This window comes from Sciurus carolinensis, chromosome 12, assembly GCF_902686445.1.
Source record: "Sciurus carolinensis chromosome 12, mSciCar1.2, whole genome shotgun sequence".
Taxonomy (NCBI): Eukaryota; Metazoa; Chordata; class Mammalia; order Rodentia; family Sciuridae; genus Sciurus; species Sciurus carolinensis.
In genome coordinates this window covers 11,346,344-11,366,055 of record NC_062224.1, presented here as the reverse complement: position 1 = coordinate 11,366,055, position 19,712 = coordinate 11,346,344, and the positions used below count along the sequence as shown (strand labels likewise).

At 43.2% G+C, this 19,712-nt stretch overlaps 1 protein-coding gene across 2 annotated transcripts; it reads right to left on the bottom strand.

The window, feature by feature from the left end:
• Positions 1–515: 515 nt before the first annotated feature.
• Positions 516–19,049, bottom strand: Akr1e2 (aldo-keto reductase family 1 member E2). 2 transcript variants are annotated; one of them, XR_007104330.1, is made up of 10 exons: positions 18,914–19,049; positions 16,427–16,594; positions 13,567–13,683; positions 12,729–12,806; positions 11,019–11,141; positions 8,880–8,977; positions 6,955–7,010; positions 6,287–6,370; positions 3,597–3,679; positions 516–3,324 (listed from the first exon to the last, which is right to left on the bottom strand). XR_007104330.1 is itself a non-coding variant. In XM_047520712.1 (10 exons), exons 1-10 carry the CDS (start codon positions 18,950–18,952, stop codon positions 3,282–3,284), a joined length of 906 nt encoding a protein of 301 aa, XP_047376668.1. In that variant the 5' UTR covers positions 18,953–19,049; the 3' UTR covers positions 516–3,281. The 2 variants fall into 2 exon arrangements, 1 of the variants encoding a protein (XP_047376668.1); XM_047520712.1 differs by having other exon boundaries at positions 6,938–7,010.
• Positions 19,050–19,712: the final 663 nt, after the last annotated feature.

Sequence of the window (19,712 nt, the reverse complement as noted above, 5' to 3'; positions counted from 1 at the left end):
ACCTGTATAGTTTGGAGCTGTACAGATATACACCTAAAGACTTGTCTATGGCCAGTTTCCCAGATGGCTTCCTCATTAACTGGCTCTAACAATACAGAATGACAAATCTCAACAAAGTTTTCTTTTTGGAACCACTACTATAATTCACAGTAGTATTGTTAGTTTAAAAGTAGACTAATGTTTTATTTGTTTTATTAGTATGTTATAGTAATATGACATTGGGGTTCATTTTGACATAATCATATATACATGGAATATAATCTGGCCTAATTCAGTCCAGGGTACTTCCCTTTTCCCTCCCCTCTTCCCTTCTCCTGTTCCCCTTCCTCTACTCTAGTGGTCTTCGTTCTATTTATAGTCTTTAAAAATTGAGGCTATATAGATGTGCATAATGGTGAGATTCATGATGGTATATTCATGTATGTACATAGCAGAGTTTGGTCCTTTTCATTCCACTGATCATCTTTTCCTGTCTCCCCTCTCTCCCTCAATCTCCTCTACTCCACTGATCTTCCTTGTATTTTCATGGGATTTCTCAACCCTCCTCTTTTTTTTCTTTATTTTGGTCTACCTTCTGCGTATGAGAAAACATTCCATCCTAGGCTTTCTGAATCTGGCTTATTTTACTTAGCATGATGTTCTCCAGGTCTATCCCTTTATCAGCAAGTAACATATTTCATTCTCCTTGATGACTGAGTAAAACTCTGCTGTGAAAGGTATCTGAGCTGGTTCCATAACCTGGCTGTTGTGAACTGCACTGCTATAAACATTGAGCTGGCTGTATAACTTTTGAAAATTGATTTCAATATGTAGTGCACTGGCATCTGAAAATCTGTTCAACAAAATTTCTGCTTTTATAAACAAACTAAGATTTTCATGTGGCTTTGTATTTTTATTTGGATATAAAAGCTTGTGGAATGTGGCATCTGACATGTAACTTTTACCTTATTAACCGTAAAGCATATTTTTTTTCTAATTTTGTGTCATAGTCTGAAAACAAGAAAATGTTGATAGTGTTCATGTTCTGGACCAATTTGGTCCCAGGGCATGAGACTCAGCTCCAAGGTGCTCTGACACTGCAATGAGCCGGCAGACCCTGAGTGCATGAAGTGCAATTTATCAGGGGAACTGACAGAAGAGTTGTCCTGGGTGGCAATGATACCAAGTGGGCCCCACAATTTGGGCCTGGAGGAGGGATCTAACAACTGGTTAAGACAAAAGTGACACTAAGCTAAAATGTACCCAGCTTAGCTTAAGCTGATACCAAAGTCAGACACATTGCTAGTGCCAGGTCCTCTTGCCCAGCTCCTCACAGTACTCCCGTGACAGCACTCTGCCATTCCCCGGTGCGTGTCCTTGCTCTTTAGAGAATGTCTGATTGTCACTTAGGCTGGCATATCTGGTGTCGGAGTGAGACTTTTGCTGGTGCCGCTCCTGATGCCGGGCTGGTCCTGGGGCTGAGTGTGGCTCTGAGGTTCCGTCTTAGTCCTCTCCATGGCTGTGACTTGCTCTTTCTGGCCTGGCGAGTCTCACTTCAGGGCAAGCTCCTGATTCTTCTGGTGGATCTCGGAGATGTTCCCTGTTAACTCCTTGGCATCTGGTTTGAATAAGGTCACCTTAAGAAAAAGACCTTGCCCCCCTTTTTGGGATTATAGGCATCTTCTGTCTTTTCTAACAAGCCCTCTCAGGTCCAAGGACACCACCCTGGTGAGAAGTCAGATTTCACAGAACTCACATTCTGTGCGTTTATCCTTATCTTCTGGTGAGTTCTCTTTTGGTTCTGTGTGCCTAGTTCAATATTTTGTCTGATTTTTAATGCCTAATTGAAAGTTTCTTGTTTTTGTGAGCACCTTAATTTTGGTTTTATTTTTGGTTAGTAATGTGTATCAACAATTGATTTAGTTTACTCTTTTTCTCCCTAATTGTTTCTGAAAATCTTCTAAGAGCAAAAATAAGCATTCCAAATGGTGAGGATGGGACATCAAATTAAAAGCCACTAATATCATTATCACCATCTGACTTCAGAGACTCTAGTCTCTGAAGATAGTCTCCTGTGGGAAGGTTACCTGGTCACAGACAGGCATGGTCACCACCACAGTACCTGCCAGGCACAAGGCAATTTCCATGCAAGGAAAGAAAGTCTGATCATAGGTTGGACAAACCAAGGCAAAGGCTATCTGCCAAGTTAAAAAAAAAAAAAACAAAGAATCCTATGCCCAGAAACACTTGTCAAAGCAAAACACACGGATGATTTTGTGACAGGACTTGAAGTAATTTCTTTGCTCTTGAGAGACTGATAAGAAACAAAATGGGATCTCAAAATTTTAGAGCATGTTAGGAAGATTTGAATGCCTAATTGAAAGTACCCCAACTGGCCATTCTTTGCATTCCTATGCAGGTGTTGTTTTTTTCAATTTTAATCAGTGGGAAAGGATAATTCTTAAACTGCAAGTATTGGGTAGACATGTAAAGGAATTTTGGCTCCTTGAACCTCTCCTCTGTGTTACATCAGCATTTTGTCATTGTGATCAAAATACCTAACATGAACAACTTAGAGAAGGGAAGATTTATTTTGGCTTATGGTTTCAGAGGACTCATCCATGGTGTGCTAGCTCGGGAAATCTGCTCAGCTCATGGCAGCTGGGAAGGATGGAGAGACAGGAAGGGCCCAGGGACAGATACAATCCCTAAGGCCATGCCCCACCTGCCCACAGTTTTCACCACCTCCCAGTAAATGGAGTCGAATTATTAATCCACAGGTGAGGTCAGAGCCCTCATGACCCAATCACCCAATCATTTCACCTCTAAACATGCTACGTTGCCTAAAAGGCATGAGCTTTTGGGGGACACTCAGATCTGAACCATAACACCCTCCCTTTGTTTGACACCCTAAATTCTAAAGAAAAGCTGCACTTAAATGATCTACGACCTCTCATCTAGGAGGCTGGATATCTCTTTTTGGAGCATGGCAAATGCATGGACTGACTTGTAGAAATTACATTGCATTACATGATCCTGAGGAACTGTGTGGATTCCCTGGACAGTTCCCAACCACTCACAGAACTACACTCTTTCCATTACTTAGATGACACTTAATTCTTTGGATTTCTCAGAGAACCAGGCTTCTGCTCCAGGGAAGCCTCCACCCACACTCACTCTGTTGTCCCATCCCTGGCTACAACTGGTCTAGGGCAACCACAGAGCCTCTGCAGAGGTGGCTCAATGGTGCCAACCATCCAATTTGTGTGAGCAGAGCAGCAACCAGGAGAAGGGATGCTGTCTCAGAAATCTATGTGAAAAGGGTAGTCTTTGTGGTTTTCAGTTCTGAAAAACAGAAAAAAAATAAAAATACAGAAACAAGGAATTATTATTTTTAAGAGAAACATTTTAAATGACATAGTTATGTATTTTTAATTCCCTAGAACATAAATTAGTCTTTGGCTTCATGCAATGGCCCATTTTCAAACAAGAAAGAATTATGATAAGAAGATTTAATTAACCTAGAATTTATGTGGAAACTAACTATCCATGAGTCAACCATCTAATTGGCATATTTCTCTGCTTATTTTAGAAAGGAGTAAAAGAGGCATATTTACGTGGGGAAGGTGACCAATCGGAGGTGTCTGTCCAGACTCATGATTTCATCCATATGATCCTCTGTTAATTCAAAATCAAACACCTGGAACCAAAATAAAATTTTCAAAGGAAATTTGTTCATTCATATTTAATTTGCATACTACCAACAAAGCACCGTACTACACCTGCAAGGGACAAGAGAATGTGAAAGAAATGCTTCATTGACCTTTGGAACTTCCCCTGCATCACAGTCAACCTTCCCAAAACGCACTTTGATTTAATTCACTTCATGGGTTGGCTTACCCTTGGCTACTTTTAGGAAACCTTGGGAAGACAAGACACATGCTGCTTTTATCTTTTGGGAGTAAAGAATGTATGGGAATAGTCAAAAGGTGCAGCAAAAATATTCTTCTATTGACCCACCTTCCTCCCTGCAAAAGATGAACCATTTGTTCCACATACCTCTCACCAACTAGTGAGCCGCTTGACCCCTGAAACTGTTCACTCTATCACCATCCATGTTACAGAATCAATTTTCTGAGTAATCACGTTTTGTTTCTTCTGGAGCAGTATTCTCACCCCCTCCCAAGTCATTCACACTGGAGGATGATGCTGATGACCCACTTCCACAACAGCATTTCATGAGTGTCACCCATCACTGGGGAGGGACTGATCAGAGAAGGGCATGAAGGCACGGCAAGTAGTTCCAACACGCCCTGGGGAGGTGAGAGGCCTATGGGAGCACAGCCTGGACCCCAGGAGATGATCATTCCTGAAGCCACGAGCAATCAGTTACACAGTGTAAGCAGGAGGGACAGATGTGCTGGTGGAGTAGTTTGGATGAAGGGGGAAAGGAAACAGCTCTAGAGAGTCCCTACAGTTAAGACTAGACAGCTGTCTCCAGCTGGCCCAGAGACAGCATTTTCCCCAGTAGGTGGCTGACCTAATGCAAAGGAACAGGGCACCCAACTGTACCCCAACATCCCAGAGTCACATCCATAGCCATGAGGGGCCATTTCAGTCCAAGGTGCTGAGAGCTGCTACGGGTGAACTGAAGGGAGATTTGGCTCTTCCTGCAGTCTGCTGAACCATCAGGCTGCCATGAACCACCATGGGTCGGGGGTCCTCACATTCAGAGGGTCAGATGATCTTCTTGAGCCCAGGAATGAGTCAAATGTCAGTTACTGTATGCCAAATTCTAACCTCTGGCCTAAGATCTGGGCCTGAGACCTGTCAGAAGTCATCTAAGAGAGATTTTACAGCTTGCCAAATTCACACTCTTCAGGCATAAGGGTTGGCTGGTCACCTTTAGCTGATTTGAACTGTTTTAAACCAGGATGCTCCAGGACGGATGAAGGGAAATGCACAGGTGGTAGTTGGGAAAGGGAACCTGTGCTCCACAGGCCAGGGCCCATTCAGGAGAGGACTGAGCACTGCATGGTTCTCTGCTCCTTTCCCAAGGTCTCCTCACTGTGGGTACCCTACCTCCACTACTGGGAATGCTACCCTTGCCAACAAAGAGGCTGTGCCCAACTCCAGTCAGATTGACACACAGTAAGCCTGAGGGCATTGGCACTGCCAAAAACAGGGCAGTCAATGGATATGTCTGGGCACAGGAACTTTGTGCTAGCTGTTATACTGAGCCCCGAGGAAACAGCAGTGCCTTGCAGAGGCAACGAGAAAACCAAAAACTGACACAATATCTAGGCAGAGCACCATGTCTACTGAAGATCCAGGTGTTCAACAACCCCAAATGCATACAGGTCTACACTTACTAACATGATTAGTGAGTGTGGACTACATGAGAGATTTCCCATGACGATGACTGGCAGCTATTACCAGGCACTTTCATACCCAGGCACTGTGCCAATCACCTTCTATCTCATTATGTTTAACTTTACAATGTTCCGTGCCATGAACCTGATGAGAACCGAGGCTTAGAGAGGTCCCACAGCTGTTAAGGGGTGGGTAGGCCTGTCGGAATCCCAAGTTGATGATATTAACTACTGCGCATAGAGTGCACCCTCTGGGTTGAAGGCACACATAGTTCGAAAAACAAACTTCACATACTTCTGTAATTCTTGGTTGAGGTTCAAAATGTTGTCCTTAGATGAACCACTATCTTTCTGGGTTTTATACACATTGTGGCAAATAAAGATACCTACCCCATTGTTTTCTCACTCCTACCTCTCAAGTCTCTAGACAAGTCAGGGCTGGATCCCTCAACCCAACAACAGTCAAGGTCCATGCCTCCAATGACCAGTGAACATGCCTCCACATGGCAGATGGGCCATCTGCTACCAACCTTCTTCCCCTTCTTTATGACTACGTGGCTGGACAACATCCAGCCTTCCTTGAGGGTCAGTGTGGCCCCATCATTGTGCCAGTCCACTCAATGTGAAAAGAGGTTAGGTGTTGACTCCCAAGCATGGCCCCCCCAAATCTCTCCCATCAGGTCTTTTCCCTCCTTCCCATGGTGGGCTGGATGGCAAAGGAACCAAGTTCCAGCAAAGAGGGGAGCTGTGAGATGGAAGGAGCCTAGGGCCTTGGCCACTGAGGGAAAGACTGATTGCCAAGACAATGCAGAGGAATAGACTGAAGATGTGTCAAGGCCACAGAGATGCTGGGACTGTTTGTTATGGTAGCTAGAGTCCACCCTACCTAATATACATTTCCAAATTCTCTAACATAAAAGAAGGAAAACACCTACCTGGATGTTTTCTTGAATCCGATTTGGGTTGGTAGACTTGGGAATCACTATTAAATTTCTCTGGATCTGAAACCGGATCAAAATCTGCAGGGGAAAGTTGGCATCACACAGAGGTATTCACATGAAGTCAAACCTAAGTCGTTTCCTAACAGCTTGTTGAGTCTTATTGTACAAGATTCTACAAGTCTTCTTCATACTAAAGCCCTTGAGAAATCTCACTGGCATTTTCCAAACAGTTCTCTTGGTATGTCTGAATTAACTGCTTGGCCCAAGGAAAAGGTCAAGAACTTGCTCACACCTTAATGAGATTTCCTTAACATGTGTCCAGTCCCCAAAGGAACTGGGCAAGAACAAGCAATTGTAATAAAGGACTTCTCTGTTCCCTTTTGCACTAGCTTTCCAGGCAGCTGGTGGAGCAGAGGGGAGTGCCAGTGAACTCCTGGGTCCTGGCAGGTGAGGAGGTAGGAGCTCAAGCTTTCAATGAATGGGAATATAGAGGCAACCAACCCACTTTCCACACTGGGAAGTTCTGATGAGTCATCCATTCATCCAGGTGAACTAAACCCTTCCTAGAAACTGACAAGCCTCAGGAATTCAGGAAGGAGAGGATGTGGAAAAGTAGCTCCCAGATGTGACAGCCCTCCCCAGTACCTGAGCACATGACTTGCCATAGTGCTCTGCAATTCTCTGAATTGTGGGGTTATTCAGCAAGTCCGTTCCCTCCCTAGAGAGAGAGAGCACAGGGTGTGAGCCAGGAAGTCCAGCACAGATTCTTCTTTCTTTAAAATAGAACCTTTCCCCAAAATGAAAGGTTTAGTATTTTCTCATCACAACACATACTCAATGTTGGAAATTTAAAGGATGCAGAAAAGCACATTACCTCAAATCCTGTCTGAAGAAAATCACTGGTAACACTGTGTGAGCACATCTACACATCATTCCTTTTCACGCACATTCTGAAGTTCTTATCAAGAACCAGGTGGCAGCATCAGAACACACCAAGCAATGGGCTCTCCATGCTTTGGCAGGTGGTGACAGACCCTCTAATGCCTTTAGCTTTCTACTGTAGGACCTAGCACAGCGTCTCTAGCACTGCTATGCAAATTTTGTTAATGATGGTGAGAATGTCATAAAAGTACATCACTAATACCATGAAAAAGTGGTCACTGAATACACAAAAACTTCACTACAAGAGGTTTTGAAAGACTATGATAACTATGGGGAACCAGTTTTTCAAAAACCATTTAAGATTCATTAAGCAGTTACTATGCTTCAAGCATTGGACTGGTGATAATCCTCAAAGGGTCCCAAGACCACCAAATACAGCATGTATTTTCTTTCCATAGGACCAGGACTCTAGTTGTATCCTTTCCTTTGCGGGCTCTCCTACTCATCAATCGGAAGCCCTTCCATCCCAAAGTTTAGCTCTGGTACATGACCAGCCTTCCAGGAACTCCTTGGCAGCTACCAAGTTCAAATACATGTACCCCACTTCACATGGAAAACATGAAAGTAATAAAATTCAAATAATTTCAGCCTTTCCTATCCTCCTAATATGACCCAGGCACTGAGCTAGGTTCTGAGAGCAGAAAAACGAATAAGACACAGTCTCTTTGTTCAAGGGACTTTAACTTTGATTAAAATCGTGACAAGAGAGTGACATGGACTGTGTGCAGGAGGGTTTCATGGAAGAGGTAATGCTAGATTGAACCTTCACTTAGAAATAAGAGACAGGAGATTGAGAAAAAGTAGATTTGTGTTTTAAAAGAACAGTATATGCAAAGGCACAGAGAATAGGAAGAACCTGTTCTATCTAAAGAACTACAGGTAGTTCCATGTGGTTGATGAGGTGAAGTTCCACAGCAAGGCGAGAGAGGGGGCCAGAGCCAGCCACAGCAGCTGCACCTCATGAGCCAGCCAGACCTGATGACTGTCTAAGCAGGAAAGAGACATGATTACATGAAAACAGCTACCGTCTGCTACCAGTGAGCAAGGTACTGGGATGGCATGGCTCTGGGAAGGAGGTAAAGGGCTCCTATAAGAACCCAAGGGAATACTTGCTTCGCCCAAGTAAAGATGGTAACAATAGAGATCCATAGACATGTATCTAAGTTCTCTGGGCACAATCAAAAGGTCCTGGTGGGGGATTAGAGCATGGGAATGGAAAGATGATTTCCCCATTTCTGGCTTAGGTGGCTAAGTGGGTGGTAGTAGCTGATAGAGGGAGCACAGTACAAATTCAAGTTTGGGGGGAAAGATAACATGTAGAATTTACATCATCTAATGAGTAAGAGGTCTGTGAAATGTTCCAGTAAAGAAGTCAATAGCTGACTGATTTACTAGTGGGGAGCTCAGCAAAAGGGTCACTTGTGGCTGGTTAAGTCCATTAAAAAGTGAGAAAGTGGCTCTAGCTTCTAGTAACAATTCCCTATCTCTAGCCCAGGGGCTTGAGGGTGTGACTGCCCTTTGAGACCCTTCCACATCCTGCCCATACCTTCTTGATGAAGTTCTTCCAGTTCTCCATGTGAAATGGGAGGGTGGCATCTATTTGCTGCCAGGACTCCAAATAAAACAGCCACTGACTCATCCTTACCTGGAGCCACCAAGAGGACGGTAAGCAGTCACAGACACATCTCTGGCTTTACAAAAACTAATCAGATTCTTCTGATTAAGATATGGATGGCACTCAATCTATAAACAGAATCACAGCATACCACAAAATTCAGATAATAACATGCTAAGAAAGTTCTAAGAGACGGGACCAATGTTGGTGTCTTGGTTACCACTGACTAGCTGCAGGCCCCAGGTCAAGGCCTGGATGTCCTCATCTGCACATGGGCAGGCTGGGCAATGACAGGGTCAGGATGACAGGTCCTGTAAAGGCCTAAAAGTCCACAGCCTCATAAATACCTACTCGCTATAGCATCACCTGCTTGGCATGGCCTTCCTCGGTTGCTCAGGGAAAAGCTGCTATGTTCTGCAGCTCCTACATCTCTCCTGTCCTTTATTTTCTTCTACAGCACCTACAATTATCTAACACCTCATATATTTCATTTATGTTGTCTGTCATCACTAGGATTTAAGCTTTATGAAGATAGGGATTTTTGTCTCAATTGGTTTTTTTCTTGGGTGTACCCGAACCCCAACACTGAGAGCAATACAGACATAGAGAAAGTGTTCAGTGAATATTTGTCGAATAAATTAATAAAATTAGGGAGTTACATCTGACAAATACACACTAAAGGTGATATTAGTGAACAATTTGAGAAACTTGAAAGCAAGGTTGTGGTTACTTCTATATGCTCTAAATTCTCATGGACAATTCCAAGTTACATGTGGACTTAAGTGGTCATTCAAAAGGAATTAGCACTCTGAATAGTGTCTTTCCTGTCAGGATCATGTACATCCAGCAAGATAAGCTTTTAGGAAAACCTACAGAAGAAAACGTGAGCCTTGTAGAACTTTCTGGTCTTGCAGTTCTAGTTGTTCACAATCCTGACAAGACAACAACCATTCCTAGGTATTCAAAGTGGTGCTCAACAATAAATCCTGACTCAAAATAGAAACCATCATTCATATAAGTGGACCATGTGCATAGAGGGTCTTAGAAGAGGCTGATCTGTGTTGGAAGTCAGGTTGGTGGTTGCTCTTGGTGGTGGGGGCTAGCACAGGATAAGGAAGTTTATGGAGGGCTGATGATCATGTTTCTTGCTGTGGGTGCTGAATACTGAAGTGTGTTCACTAGTGAACATTCATGGAGCTAAACTCTCTATGACTCATACACTTTTCTGTATGTATGTTATATCACAAGAAAAAAAAAATGAAGTGATGCTCTACTCTTCCTTTTTGCAAACTCGAAGATACCAAGTGTCCACCCAGTGCCTAACACCAGAAGGACAGGTAAGTTCACTATAGCATATTTGCACAGTGAATACCACACAGAAATGAGAATGAAGACTATACTCCCATGTGCATGTGAAGGGACCTAGCAAACAATGGTGGGTGAAAGAGCCCAGACACAAGAATTGAGGGTACATTACTATTTCAACTATAAATGTCACAAGATAGCCCATGTTGCTCAACATTAGAACAGTGGCTACCTCTGCAGGATAGGGGTATAGAGAGGAAAGGAGGAGCATGGTAGGGTGCTTCTGGGGCACCATAATGCAGGTTGGGAAGCTATACTCAGTTTACAGAATGTATCAAGCTCCATTCACACATGTGCACTTTTCTGTCTATGTAAATAAAACATTTAAGAAAAATAAAGTGCTGCAAAAATGCTCTTTGGACATTCGAAGTCAGTCAGTCAGATTAGCAAACACAAAAGTCTTCTGCTCCCAAGTCTTTCCTCTGCATTAAGAAAACACAAGACTGGGCTGAAGGTATTGGGTCATGCATCCCTTTCTTGAGGTCAGTCTGCATGGGTTGGAAGAGGCAGTGGGAAGGATTGCTTTCCCGATATGCCTATAGCTGCACATAGAGAATCAAGTTCCAGATTACACCGCGCATATGAACAGCACTGCCCAATCACACAAGCCTTAAAGAGAGTCACTTGCCTGCTCACCCTGTCACTTTGCCTAACTGCTATCCCAGGTTACAATTTTGACAGTCACAGGAGAAAAACATCTCCTTTGTGACTCACACATCTTCCCATTTCCAGCATGGCCAAATGGAGGTAACACCTGGGCAGCCAACTACCTTACTTAAGCCCTCCATTCTCCCACCAGCTCACCTGGTTAGTCACTGGCTTGATCTTCAAATCAGGCTTATTCAAAAGCCTCTCAAGCTGTTCATGGTTGAAATTTGACACGCCAATGTCCTTCACAAGCCCTTTAATCACCAAGTCCTCCATGGCCTATAATAACAAAGGACTCTGCTGTGTGTTTGAGAATTTATACTTATGAATGTAAGTTCTAGTCCCAGTTTCATATCTTACTATCTTACTAGCTGGGGACACTGGGCAAATTACATCACCTCCATAAGCCTCAACTTCCTTGTTTACAAAATGAGAATGATATTGTCTATATACATCAGAGGGTTGTTTCAACATTACACGAAATGATGTACAAAATCGAGCAAACCCAGCACATTTTAAGTACTAATATTCTATCACCCTCAGTAATTGTTGATCTTGTGTTTTGCAATTGTGTGCACTGTTGTTTTTCACCTATGTGATCATCTTCCCAAGCACATTGGTGTACCATCACTCTCCTATTCCACCTTAACCATTTAACATTTTAAGAACTCACCAGCAGAGCAACCTGAAGCCCTGAGCTGTTACTGACTACAAGTCAGTCTGCCCCCTCAGTTAAGAAAGTGCACGGCCTTCATGTCAGTGTGGATAGTCAGGAGTAAGTCCTGAGGGGTCACGAGGACAGTCACTGATGAGTTTTGGTGCACCATTACTCCGAGCTGCTGCAAACACCAGAGCCTTGCTTGTGCAACATGGAAAACCTAGAGTTTAACATGAATTTTTCAAGAGAGGTACCCCAGTATGATAAAAAGATCTGGAAGGCACTGCTCCTGACACCTCAGACACATGGTAGTAGGTATCCATGTTCCACTGATCCACAAAAGGAGAAGATAGTGGTGCTCAGCCCAGGGGTGTCCCTGTCTGTCATTTCCCTCATGCCTCTCACTGGATGACCACAGACTCCCCCATGGACCCATGGATTCACCTATCAGTCTCACACCAGTGTCTCCAGATTTCATCTCCTGAATTTAAGCTCTGCCCTGAATTCAGCAAGTTCATTTTCTTCCTGGGCCTCAAACATACCCAGGCTCTGTTACCCAGACTGGGTAGCAAGACCATGTGCTCTGGGTCAGCTGTGTTCCCACTGGGTTGTTCTTGCACCAGTCTACTGGTTGGCTTCCACAAGACTCAAATCCACCACTTCCCTGGTTCCTCTCATCACTGTTTTGGGCCCTCACATCTATCATCTGGACCCTGGAAATGGGCGTGGTACTTGTTGACCTTCTTTCCATTTGATTGTTCCTCCTCCCCATTGTGAGCTGTACCATGCTGCCAATATTATAGTCCTGAAATGCTTAAAAGAAAACTAAAAGGAATACCAAGTATTAATAGTGGCTACCATAGAGTAATAGTAACATGGAGTTTTAAATCTTCTTTTTTATACTCTTCTGTATTTTGTGAAATAAATACATGACATCTTTAATTAAAAATAAGTAAACACTGAGGGGGAACAAAAGAGGTCTTTAGTAATAGTCCCTAAAATAATGTTTCAGAGAGACATACCACCCTAAGCTAAAGGTAACAAGGGAGTCATCTGAGGCCTCTGAGTCCTTCAGGTTTTCTTTCCCAATCCACACTGCAAACACTGTGCTTCAAGGAGACAACCAGGGTCTGAACACGTATCATACTGATTCCTATCTGGAGACCATCATCAGAGATGATGTCACCAGACAAGGTGCCTCAGCTTACCTCCCATGTGTCCAGGAAGTTTGTGTCACTGGGTTTAACCATACCATTGGGATCCAAAGGGAGGTCTTCTTCTCCAGGCTGTGAGAACCAGAAGAGAGGAGCTTTACTGGGGCTTGTGATCATCCCTGATTAGAATCTAGGTAGAGAGGGAATCCAGATGTTTGGGAAGAGCTCTGTCAGGAGATATCATCTATGCTGGCCTTGTCACTAAGTAATACTAGTCTGGCTATGCCACTTCTATTCTGCTGGTCTCAGCCTTCACTTTGACAGGACCAGGGGTTGGGTGGACTGAGTGGTAAGCAAAGTCTCTGCCAGTCTTGAAGTTTACTGTCCACTTCTCATGAGGTAAGAAAGGAAGACCTTGTTCCCATGCTTATTGTTAAAAGTTTAATAACTTCAGACACAGAATGGCGTACTAATTGGGATCTCCTTTAAGATCATCTCATGACTCCATTGCTAGGATGCTTCCTTTTCTTGGAACTCCCACCAAGATGGCAGATAATGAGATGAGAATACAAAGGATACAGGAAGTGGAGGGTAGAGAAAGACACCCTAAGGCTCAAAATCTAGTTACCCCTTAGAGCAGCTATAGGTATCGCTTTGTAATCACCTGCCTTGTTCATTTACAATCCTACCTCACTAACATGTCACATGGTAAGTGGCAGAAAACACATATTTGTTAATCCCTAAACATTAAATATTTTGAAAATTCTGTCCTGATCCATATTTTAGAGGAATTTTCCATGATGATGAGAAGTAACTGTTCACTTCACAGTTACCCACCATCTTGACATTTTTTAAAACACCCACATAAGTCTAACCACTTACTGAGCAGTACCTGGAAACCCATGGGCCAATGCATCAGGTAGAGGTCCAAGTAATCCAGCTTTAAGGACTTCAGACTCTTTTTGCATGCTATTTGCACCAAAGATGGCTCGTGGTAGGTGCACCACAGCTACAGGGAGAAAGGAGACCCTTGTCACAAAGCCACAATCCAGAGTCAAAACAGTGTCCACTTCATGGTCCTACAGAGCTACTCTCTGGAAGACCAAAGTATTCATGATGAGATGACAATAAATATAACAGGGCAGGTTCTCAGGAAAGGATGGTGAACAGCATCCTCAGAAAAGCTCTACAGGAATCTGCATAGCAGGGCTTCACCTGCCTCACTCCTACTCAGGGGACATTTAGGACACCAGAAGACATTTGGTGTGAGGACCGATAGCGATTTGGATCCACTGATTCCAAAACAGGAAACAAAAACAAGAAAAAAGAAATGCCTTTGGGCAGAAAAGATAGGAGTATCAATAAAAATAATTTATGTTATACTTCCAACTCAAATAGGCTGTATGTTCAAGTTTCTCTGATACTAAGGTCTATATCCATGGAGGTTAAACTAGGTGAGTTAACATATGTTGCTTATATTTATTTAGATATTTCCTTCTCACTTCTGGGAAGTAGGAAAAAATCATAATTGCTTTTCTCCTCATTACTTCTCCTACATTTCTATTAATTGTGATATAAGTTGATCTGAGGGCTTTGTCACCACAAGTGAAGGCAAAAATTCATAGGATAAAGTAAAAGAAAGGAGACCAAATAAAATCAAGTGACAAGTATAGTGTATTAACAGAAATGGGGGGTAGACAAAAAAAAGCAAATATATCACATTGTTGACAGTAGTTGCTTCTAGGCAGTGAGTACATGGATTCTCTTTTAATTATATTTTTATGACTTTTTGAAATTCCCAAGCCACATTTCTGTTGCTGGCTGTGATCCACTCAGAACTAACTTATCTTCAGACTTTAAGGCAAGATTAAGAAATCCTGTTACCCTTCTCCCTACCTTGATATTCAGAAGTCTCCTTCCCTGGCCAAGCATAAACCAAAGCTTCTCTTTTAGCCTCTGTCCCAGCTTAGACAGCAATAATGAATGATAAAAATTAACTGTATTTCAGTAAAACAAAAAGGCAAATACCCTGTAAAGATTCCCCAAATCTCAACATCAGGGAATTTAGATTTGGAAATCATTCAGAAGATCATCAAATTCAAACTCTCGTTTTACAAATGTGGACGCTGTGACTGTGAGCTGTCCAACAATGAATACTCACAGTTCTTAATGACAGCTAGAACGTGAATCCACGGCTTCTGGTCTCCTGGCTTTAATGTTTGCTTCACGGTCAAAAGCAAAGGAGTTCACGAATTCTCTACGGCTTAGTCCACCCACTGTACTGTCTAGAAGGCTTACCTTTTTAAACATCCTTCAAACTCATTCCCCTCCTTTCCAACCTTCTCTCACTGCAGTTCAGGCCCTCATCATCTCCCAGTTCCACTGCTTCTTACTGGTCTCCCACCTCAACTGCATGCTTCATTTGCAACTATGATATCCAATATGCAACACAAATCCCACTTACCTGTAATATATGCTGCCTGACTTAAAAACCTGTTGGTTTTCCTTTGTCTCCAGGAAAACGTACAGGCTCCTTGAATAGCATACCGAAAACTTCATAGCCTGGCCAGCCTCATTCCTCATCACTCTGCTGCCTTCCACTGTGTAATTCAAGAACATCAAGCTTCTAACAGACCCCAGCATTAGCCTGTGGGTTCATTCCCTGTGTCTATGTGCAATCTGCTCCCCGTTTGCAATGCCATCCTGAGCCCTGACCTGCACCACTTCCAGAGCTTCTTATTCAGCAGATCTGCTGTGGAACAAGGAATCTGCATTTTTACAATCACCCCAGGTAATTCTGAGCTTGGGAATTTCTGTGGAGACAGAGTTCATGAAGGCTAGAACTTTGTCCTACTCACCTCTGGGGCCAAAGTGCCCATTGCTCAATTTTAGTTTTAAGAATGCACCTGGGTTGGGGAGATAGCTCAGTCGGTAGAGTGCTTGCCTTGCAAGCACAAGGCCCTGGATTCGATCTCCAGCACCATAAAAAAAAAAAAAAAAAAAAAAAAAAAAAAGAATGCACCTAATTGATATAAAAATAAAGGAAGGGAGAGCAGTAGAGATCAGCAAGAGGATTAGGAGGAAGGGAGGAAAAGGCAAGGTATTGGGAAATGATACTGTTCAAATTATGTTACATGCATGTATAAATATGGCATAATGAATTCTATTGTTATATTAATGTACAATAAAAATAAAAATATATATTAGCCAAAAGATGGAATATAGGAACTTCATAATAATAAGCAAGTGGAAAAAAGCAGGCTGTAGAATAATGTGTTAGGTATGGTCCTGTTCCAGAAAAAGCAAAGAAACCAACACCCTGCATATGAGCGCATGCACCGCATGATCCAGAGAAAGTGTGGAGGCTATTTACACGAATAAGCTCAGGAAGATGGAGACACAGAATTTGGAATGCCAGGGAAAAGAAAAGTGATTCGCTCTGTTTTTAGACATTTGTATGTTGATAAATTATTATATAAGAAAAAAAGAATGTTTTTACTAATTGGGGGATCTCTGCACTCCCACCTGAATGAGCAAGTGCATAATACAAAGCAAACAAATCTATATACAATATAACTTGGAATGTTTATGAATCTGTGATAGTTCTTGTTAGTTTTGGTTCAAGCAGAAAACAAAGCCATCTCTTCCCATCAGGAAACTGGTGAGTGCGCCATGCAAGGCTGTTTCAGCTCTTCCATTACCTAAAAGTGCAGTGGCTGGGACTGCACGTCCTCACAGCTAAAAAAACCTACCTTACTGACAATAAACAGGTCCTCTCGTCTCACAACACCCTCCTTGATCTTGTATTGGATTCCTAGTCCCACCTCAGTCTCGTTCTGATATAAGTGAGCGCAGTCAATGTGCCGGTACCCAGCGTCAATGGCCACCTTCACTGCCTCAGTCACTTCTCCTGGAGATGCCTGCAGAACGAGCAGAAGGGAAGTGTTCTATCCAAGTCAGGGAAATCCAACCCACAGTTCTCCCTGTTCACCAGAGAATGTAGACTCAAATGATATACACTTACACATAGGTAATCTACCACACAAAGGAGCATAGGCCCAAATCCACATGAATAGTCTGGATACATAGCAATAGAGAAAATCAGGGAAAAAAAACAGTTATTGCAAACTGGGTTCTAGCAAGGGAAGGGACTGGAACTACAGGAAGATTGTGGGAGAAAGTTTACAGTCTCAGCAAACTGAGGATTCTTATATCCTCAGTTGAAGAGTAAGTGTCCTGTCCACTTGAGTATAAAATATATCAGTATACTTACCTTCATCTAACAAGCAATAGATTCAGAGTGGCTAAAAGCAAGTAAATTAAACAAACATCTTAAGTTGGAAAGAGAAAATAAAAGTAAAAATGCTATTAATGACCTGGGAAACAAAGATGTAATAGAGAAGACCAGAAGGCTAGAAGTCAGTTATTTGAAAAACCTCAATAAGATAGACAAAATTCTGGCAAGACTGGTTAAAAGAACATTGATTTTTAAGATAAAATGACATGAATAAAAATCAGGATATGGATATAAAATAAATTTAAAAGGAAATATGCCAACAATTTGCAAAAATGACAGGAAATGGAAGAATTCCCAGAAAAACTTAACTAATTTAAAAAGAAAATTTCAGGCTGGGGAGATAGCTCAGCTGGTAGAGTGCTTGCCTCACAAGCACAAGGCCCTGAGTTTGATTCCCAGTACCACAAAAAAAAAAAAAAAAAAAAAAATTAATTAAAATAATTTTTAAAAAAACAAAATTTGAATAGTCTATAATTATTATAGAAATGAAGCAACTAGAAACAAAAGAAAAACACCACTTACAGAGTTCTAGAAAATTTTCAAGAAGAATAATCTTAATTTAACATAAAATCTTTCAGACAACAGAAAAACAAATTCTCTCAACTTGTTCTACAAAGCTAGCATAACCGTGAAATCAGTTTAATCCATCAAGGATGGTTGCTAAATGCCACGCTAGATGCTGAGAACCAATATGAACAAAACATATCCTTGGTCTCTGAAAGTTGGTTAGTGGAGAGGAAAGAGAATTTAAACAACACTGGACCAGCAGGGGCTGAGTATTCTAAACCTGACTCAATCAATAATTCCCATGTGACTTCTCATGAACATCTTTTTATAAAGGACTAAGTTTAATTTTTAATTTTATTATTTTTAAGAGCACATTCGTAGTTAGTACTGTCTTTCAAATCCAAGCAGGGATTACAAAGTTCAAGGGAGGGAAAGGTCCAAACTGCTTGTACTATCAGCCACTATGGTGTTCTTTCTAGATAGGGAAAAAAACTAAAGTTCAAAGTTTCTTTTTAAAATCAAGTTGGCAATTCTACCATTTCCTCATCTCTTCCCTAGAGATAACCTTCCCAGTCTTCCAGTCTGCTGCTTTGATCTAGTTAAACAGCCAGTCTTCTACCTCAAGCAGAACAGCCTCTCCTGTAGGCTTCCCCAAACTTGACAACTTAAGAAGTACAGACTTGGCCTGGATATCACATACCACTCTGAAATACCTAGCTGCAGTCTCCACTTTCAGACATGTAGTTGTCTAAATATTCCATCATTTACACAAAGGGGTAATTCTACACGACAAAAATAAACCAGACTTAGAAAGATAAGTATTGAATATTTTCTCTCATATGTAAAATCAAGAAAGAAAGGGGAAAAAAAAAAAGAGGAAGAAAAGAGAAAGAGAAAGAAGAGAAAAGAGAATGAGAAAGAAGAAAAGAAAAGAAAAAGAAAAAGAAAAGAGAAGAGAAGAGAGGAAGGGAAGGGAGGGGAGGGAAAGCAAATAAGGGACTATTTGGGGAGGGGAAAGGGAACAGGAGGGGGAAAAAGGAAAGAAAGGGTGGAAGGGAGGGTGGATACGATCACTTTATATGAATTTATGAAACTGTCACAACGAAACCCATTATTTTGTACAATTATTATAGGCTAATAATTATAATCTTAAAAGACAAAAAATGGTCATTTTGTTTTGCCAAAGTTTGGGCCCGCCGGATTTCGCAGCAGGCCGGCATCTTGGCCCTAGACCCGGGTTTCGGAAGGCTAAGGGCGGGCAGGCCGCCCCTGCTTCCCCGTCCCGCGGGCACAAGTGACAGAGGGACGGCCGCCAGGGCCGGTGCGGCCCGCGGGGAGCCGGGCCCGAGGAGCCTGGAGGAGCCGGGCGGCCGGGGCGCTCCGGGCGCCATCTCCCCGTCCCGGGCCGCCCCTCGGGGCCGCCCGGCCGCCTCACCTTCCAGGTGCCCAGGCCCACAGTGGGGATCTTCTCCATGGCTCCCGACGCGGCCCCGGACACTCGCCATGGACCCACCCCTGCGAGTCACTGCGGCCGTGACGGGAGGCGAGCGCAGCGTGCGCGGAGGCCTCCCTGATTGGCTGGAGCTGCGACGGGCTGAGTTGGCGCCCCGATTGGTTGGAGCGCGGCGCAGACCGACCAATGGGCAGCAGGGTTCTCCGATTGACTGGCGGTGCCGCGCCTGCCTGTGGGCGGGACCACCTGTGCTCAGGTGCGCGACTTTTCTCCCACAGTTATGTGGCGTCTCCTCCAGTCTCCTAGCAACGTGGCTGAAACCTACAATGGGTGCTGGGGAAGGGGGTCGCCAAGATTCCCAGGCACTTCCCAATCCCAGAGCCATCCCCAAGCTACCTTTGGCTGAGAGCCTGGGCTTCTGCGTCCGCCACTTGTCTAGGTCTAGGACAAGCCTCTCACCTTTGAGGAAAGAACCTAAACGGAAGGAAATAGGAAAGGCAGCAGCACAAAACTGTGGAGGGAGGATTCATAGGACCTGTCCTCTGCTTACAGCCTAGGGAAGTATAGGGAAAGGGATGGGGGAATTTTTGAGATTCAGCCTTTGCTAGGATATTTCTGGGAAGAGTTCTTGTGGTCACTGTCATACTTTGTGGTGGTCACTGATCCATGTTGAACAGGTGTTTCTCAAGGCATCAGCCCCCGGTAGCAGTTCTCCTTACAGGGTATTGTCTGGGGTTTAGGTCAGGCTGACTCTCGTGCTGGGTCAGAATGACCATGGGGG

What these genes read in the sequence shown, in the direction of transcription:
- Akr1e2 (XM_047520712.1), bottom strand. Translation starts at nt 18,952, where the DNA reads ATGGAGAAGATCCCCACTGTGGGCCTGGGCACCTGGAAG. An exon ending in TGGGCCTGGGCACCTGGAAG is followed by an intron (nt 16,595 to 18,913) that starts GTGAGGCGGCCG and finishes CTCGTTCTGCAG; the next exon opens with GCATCTCCAGGAGAAGTGAC. An exon ending in TCAAGCCAGTGACTAACCAG is followed by an intron (nt 8,978 to 11,018) that starts GTGAGCTGGTGG and finishes TTCTGTTTATAG; the next exon opens with ATTGAGTGCCATCCATATCT.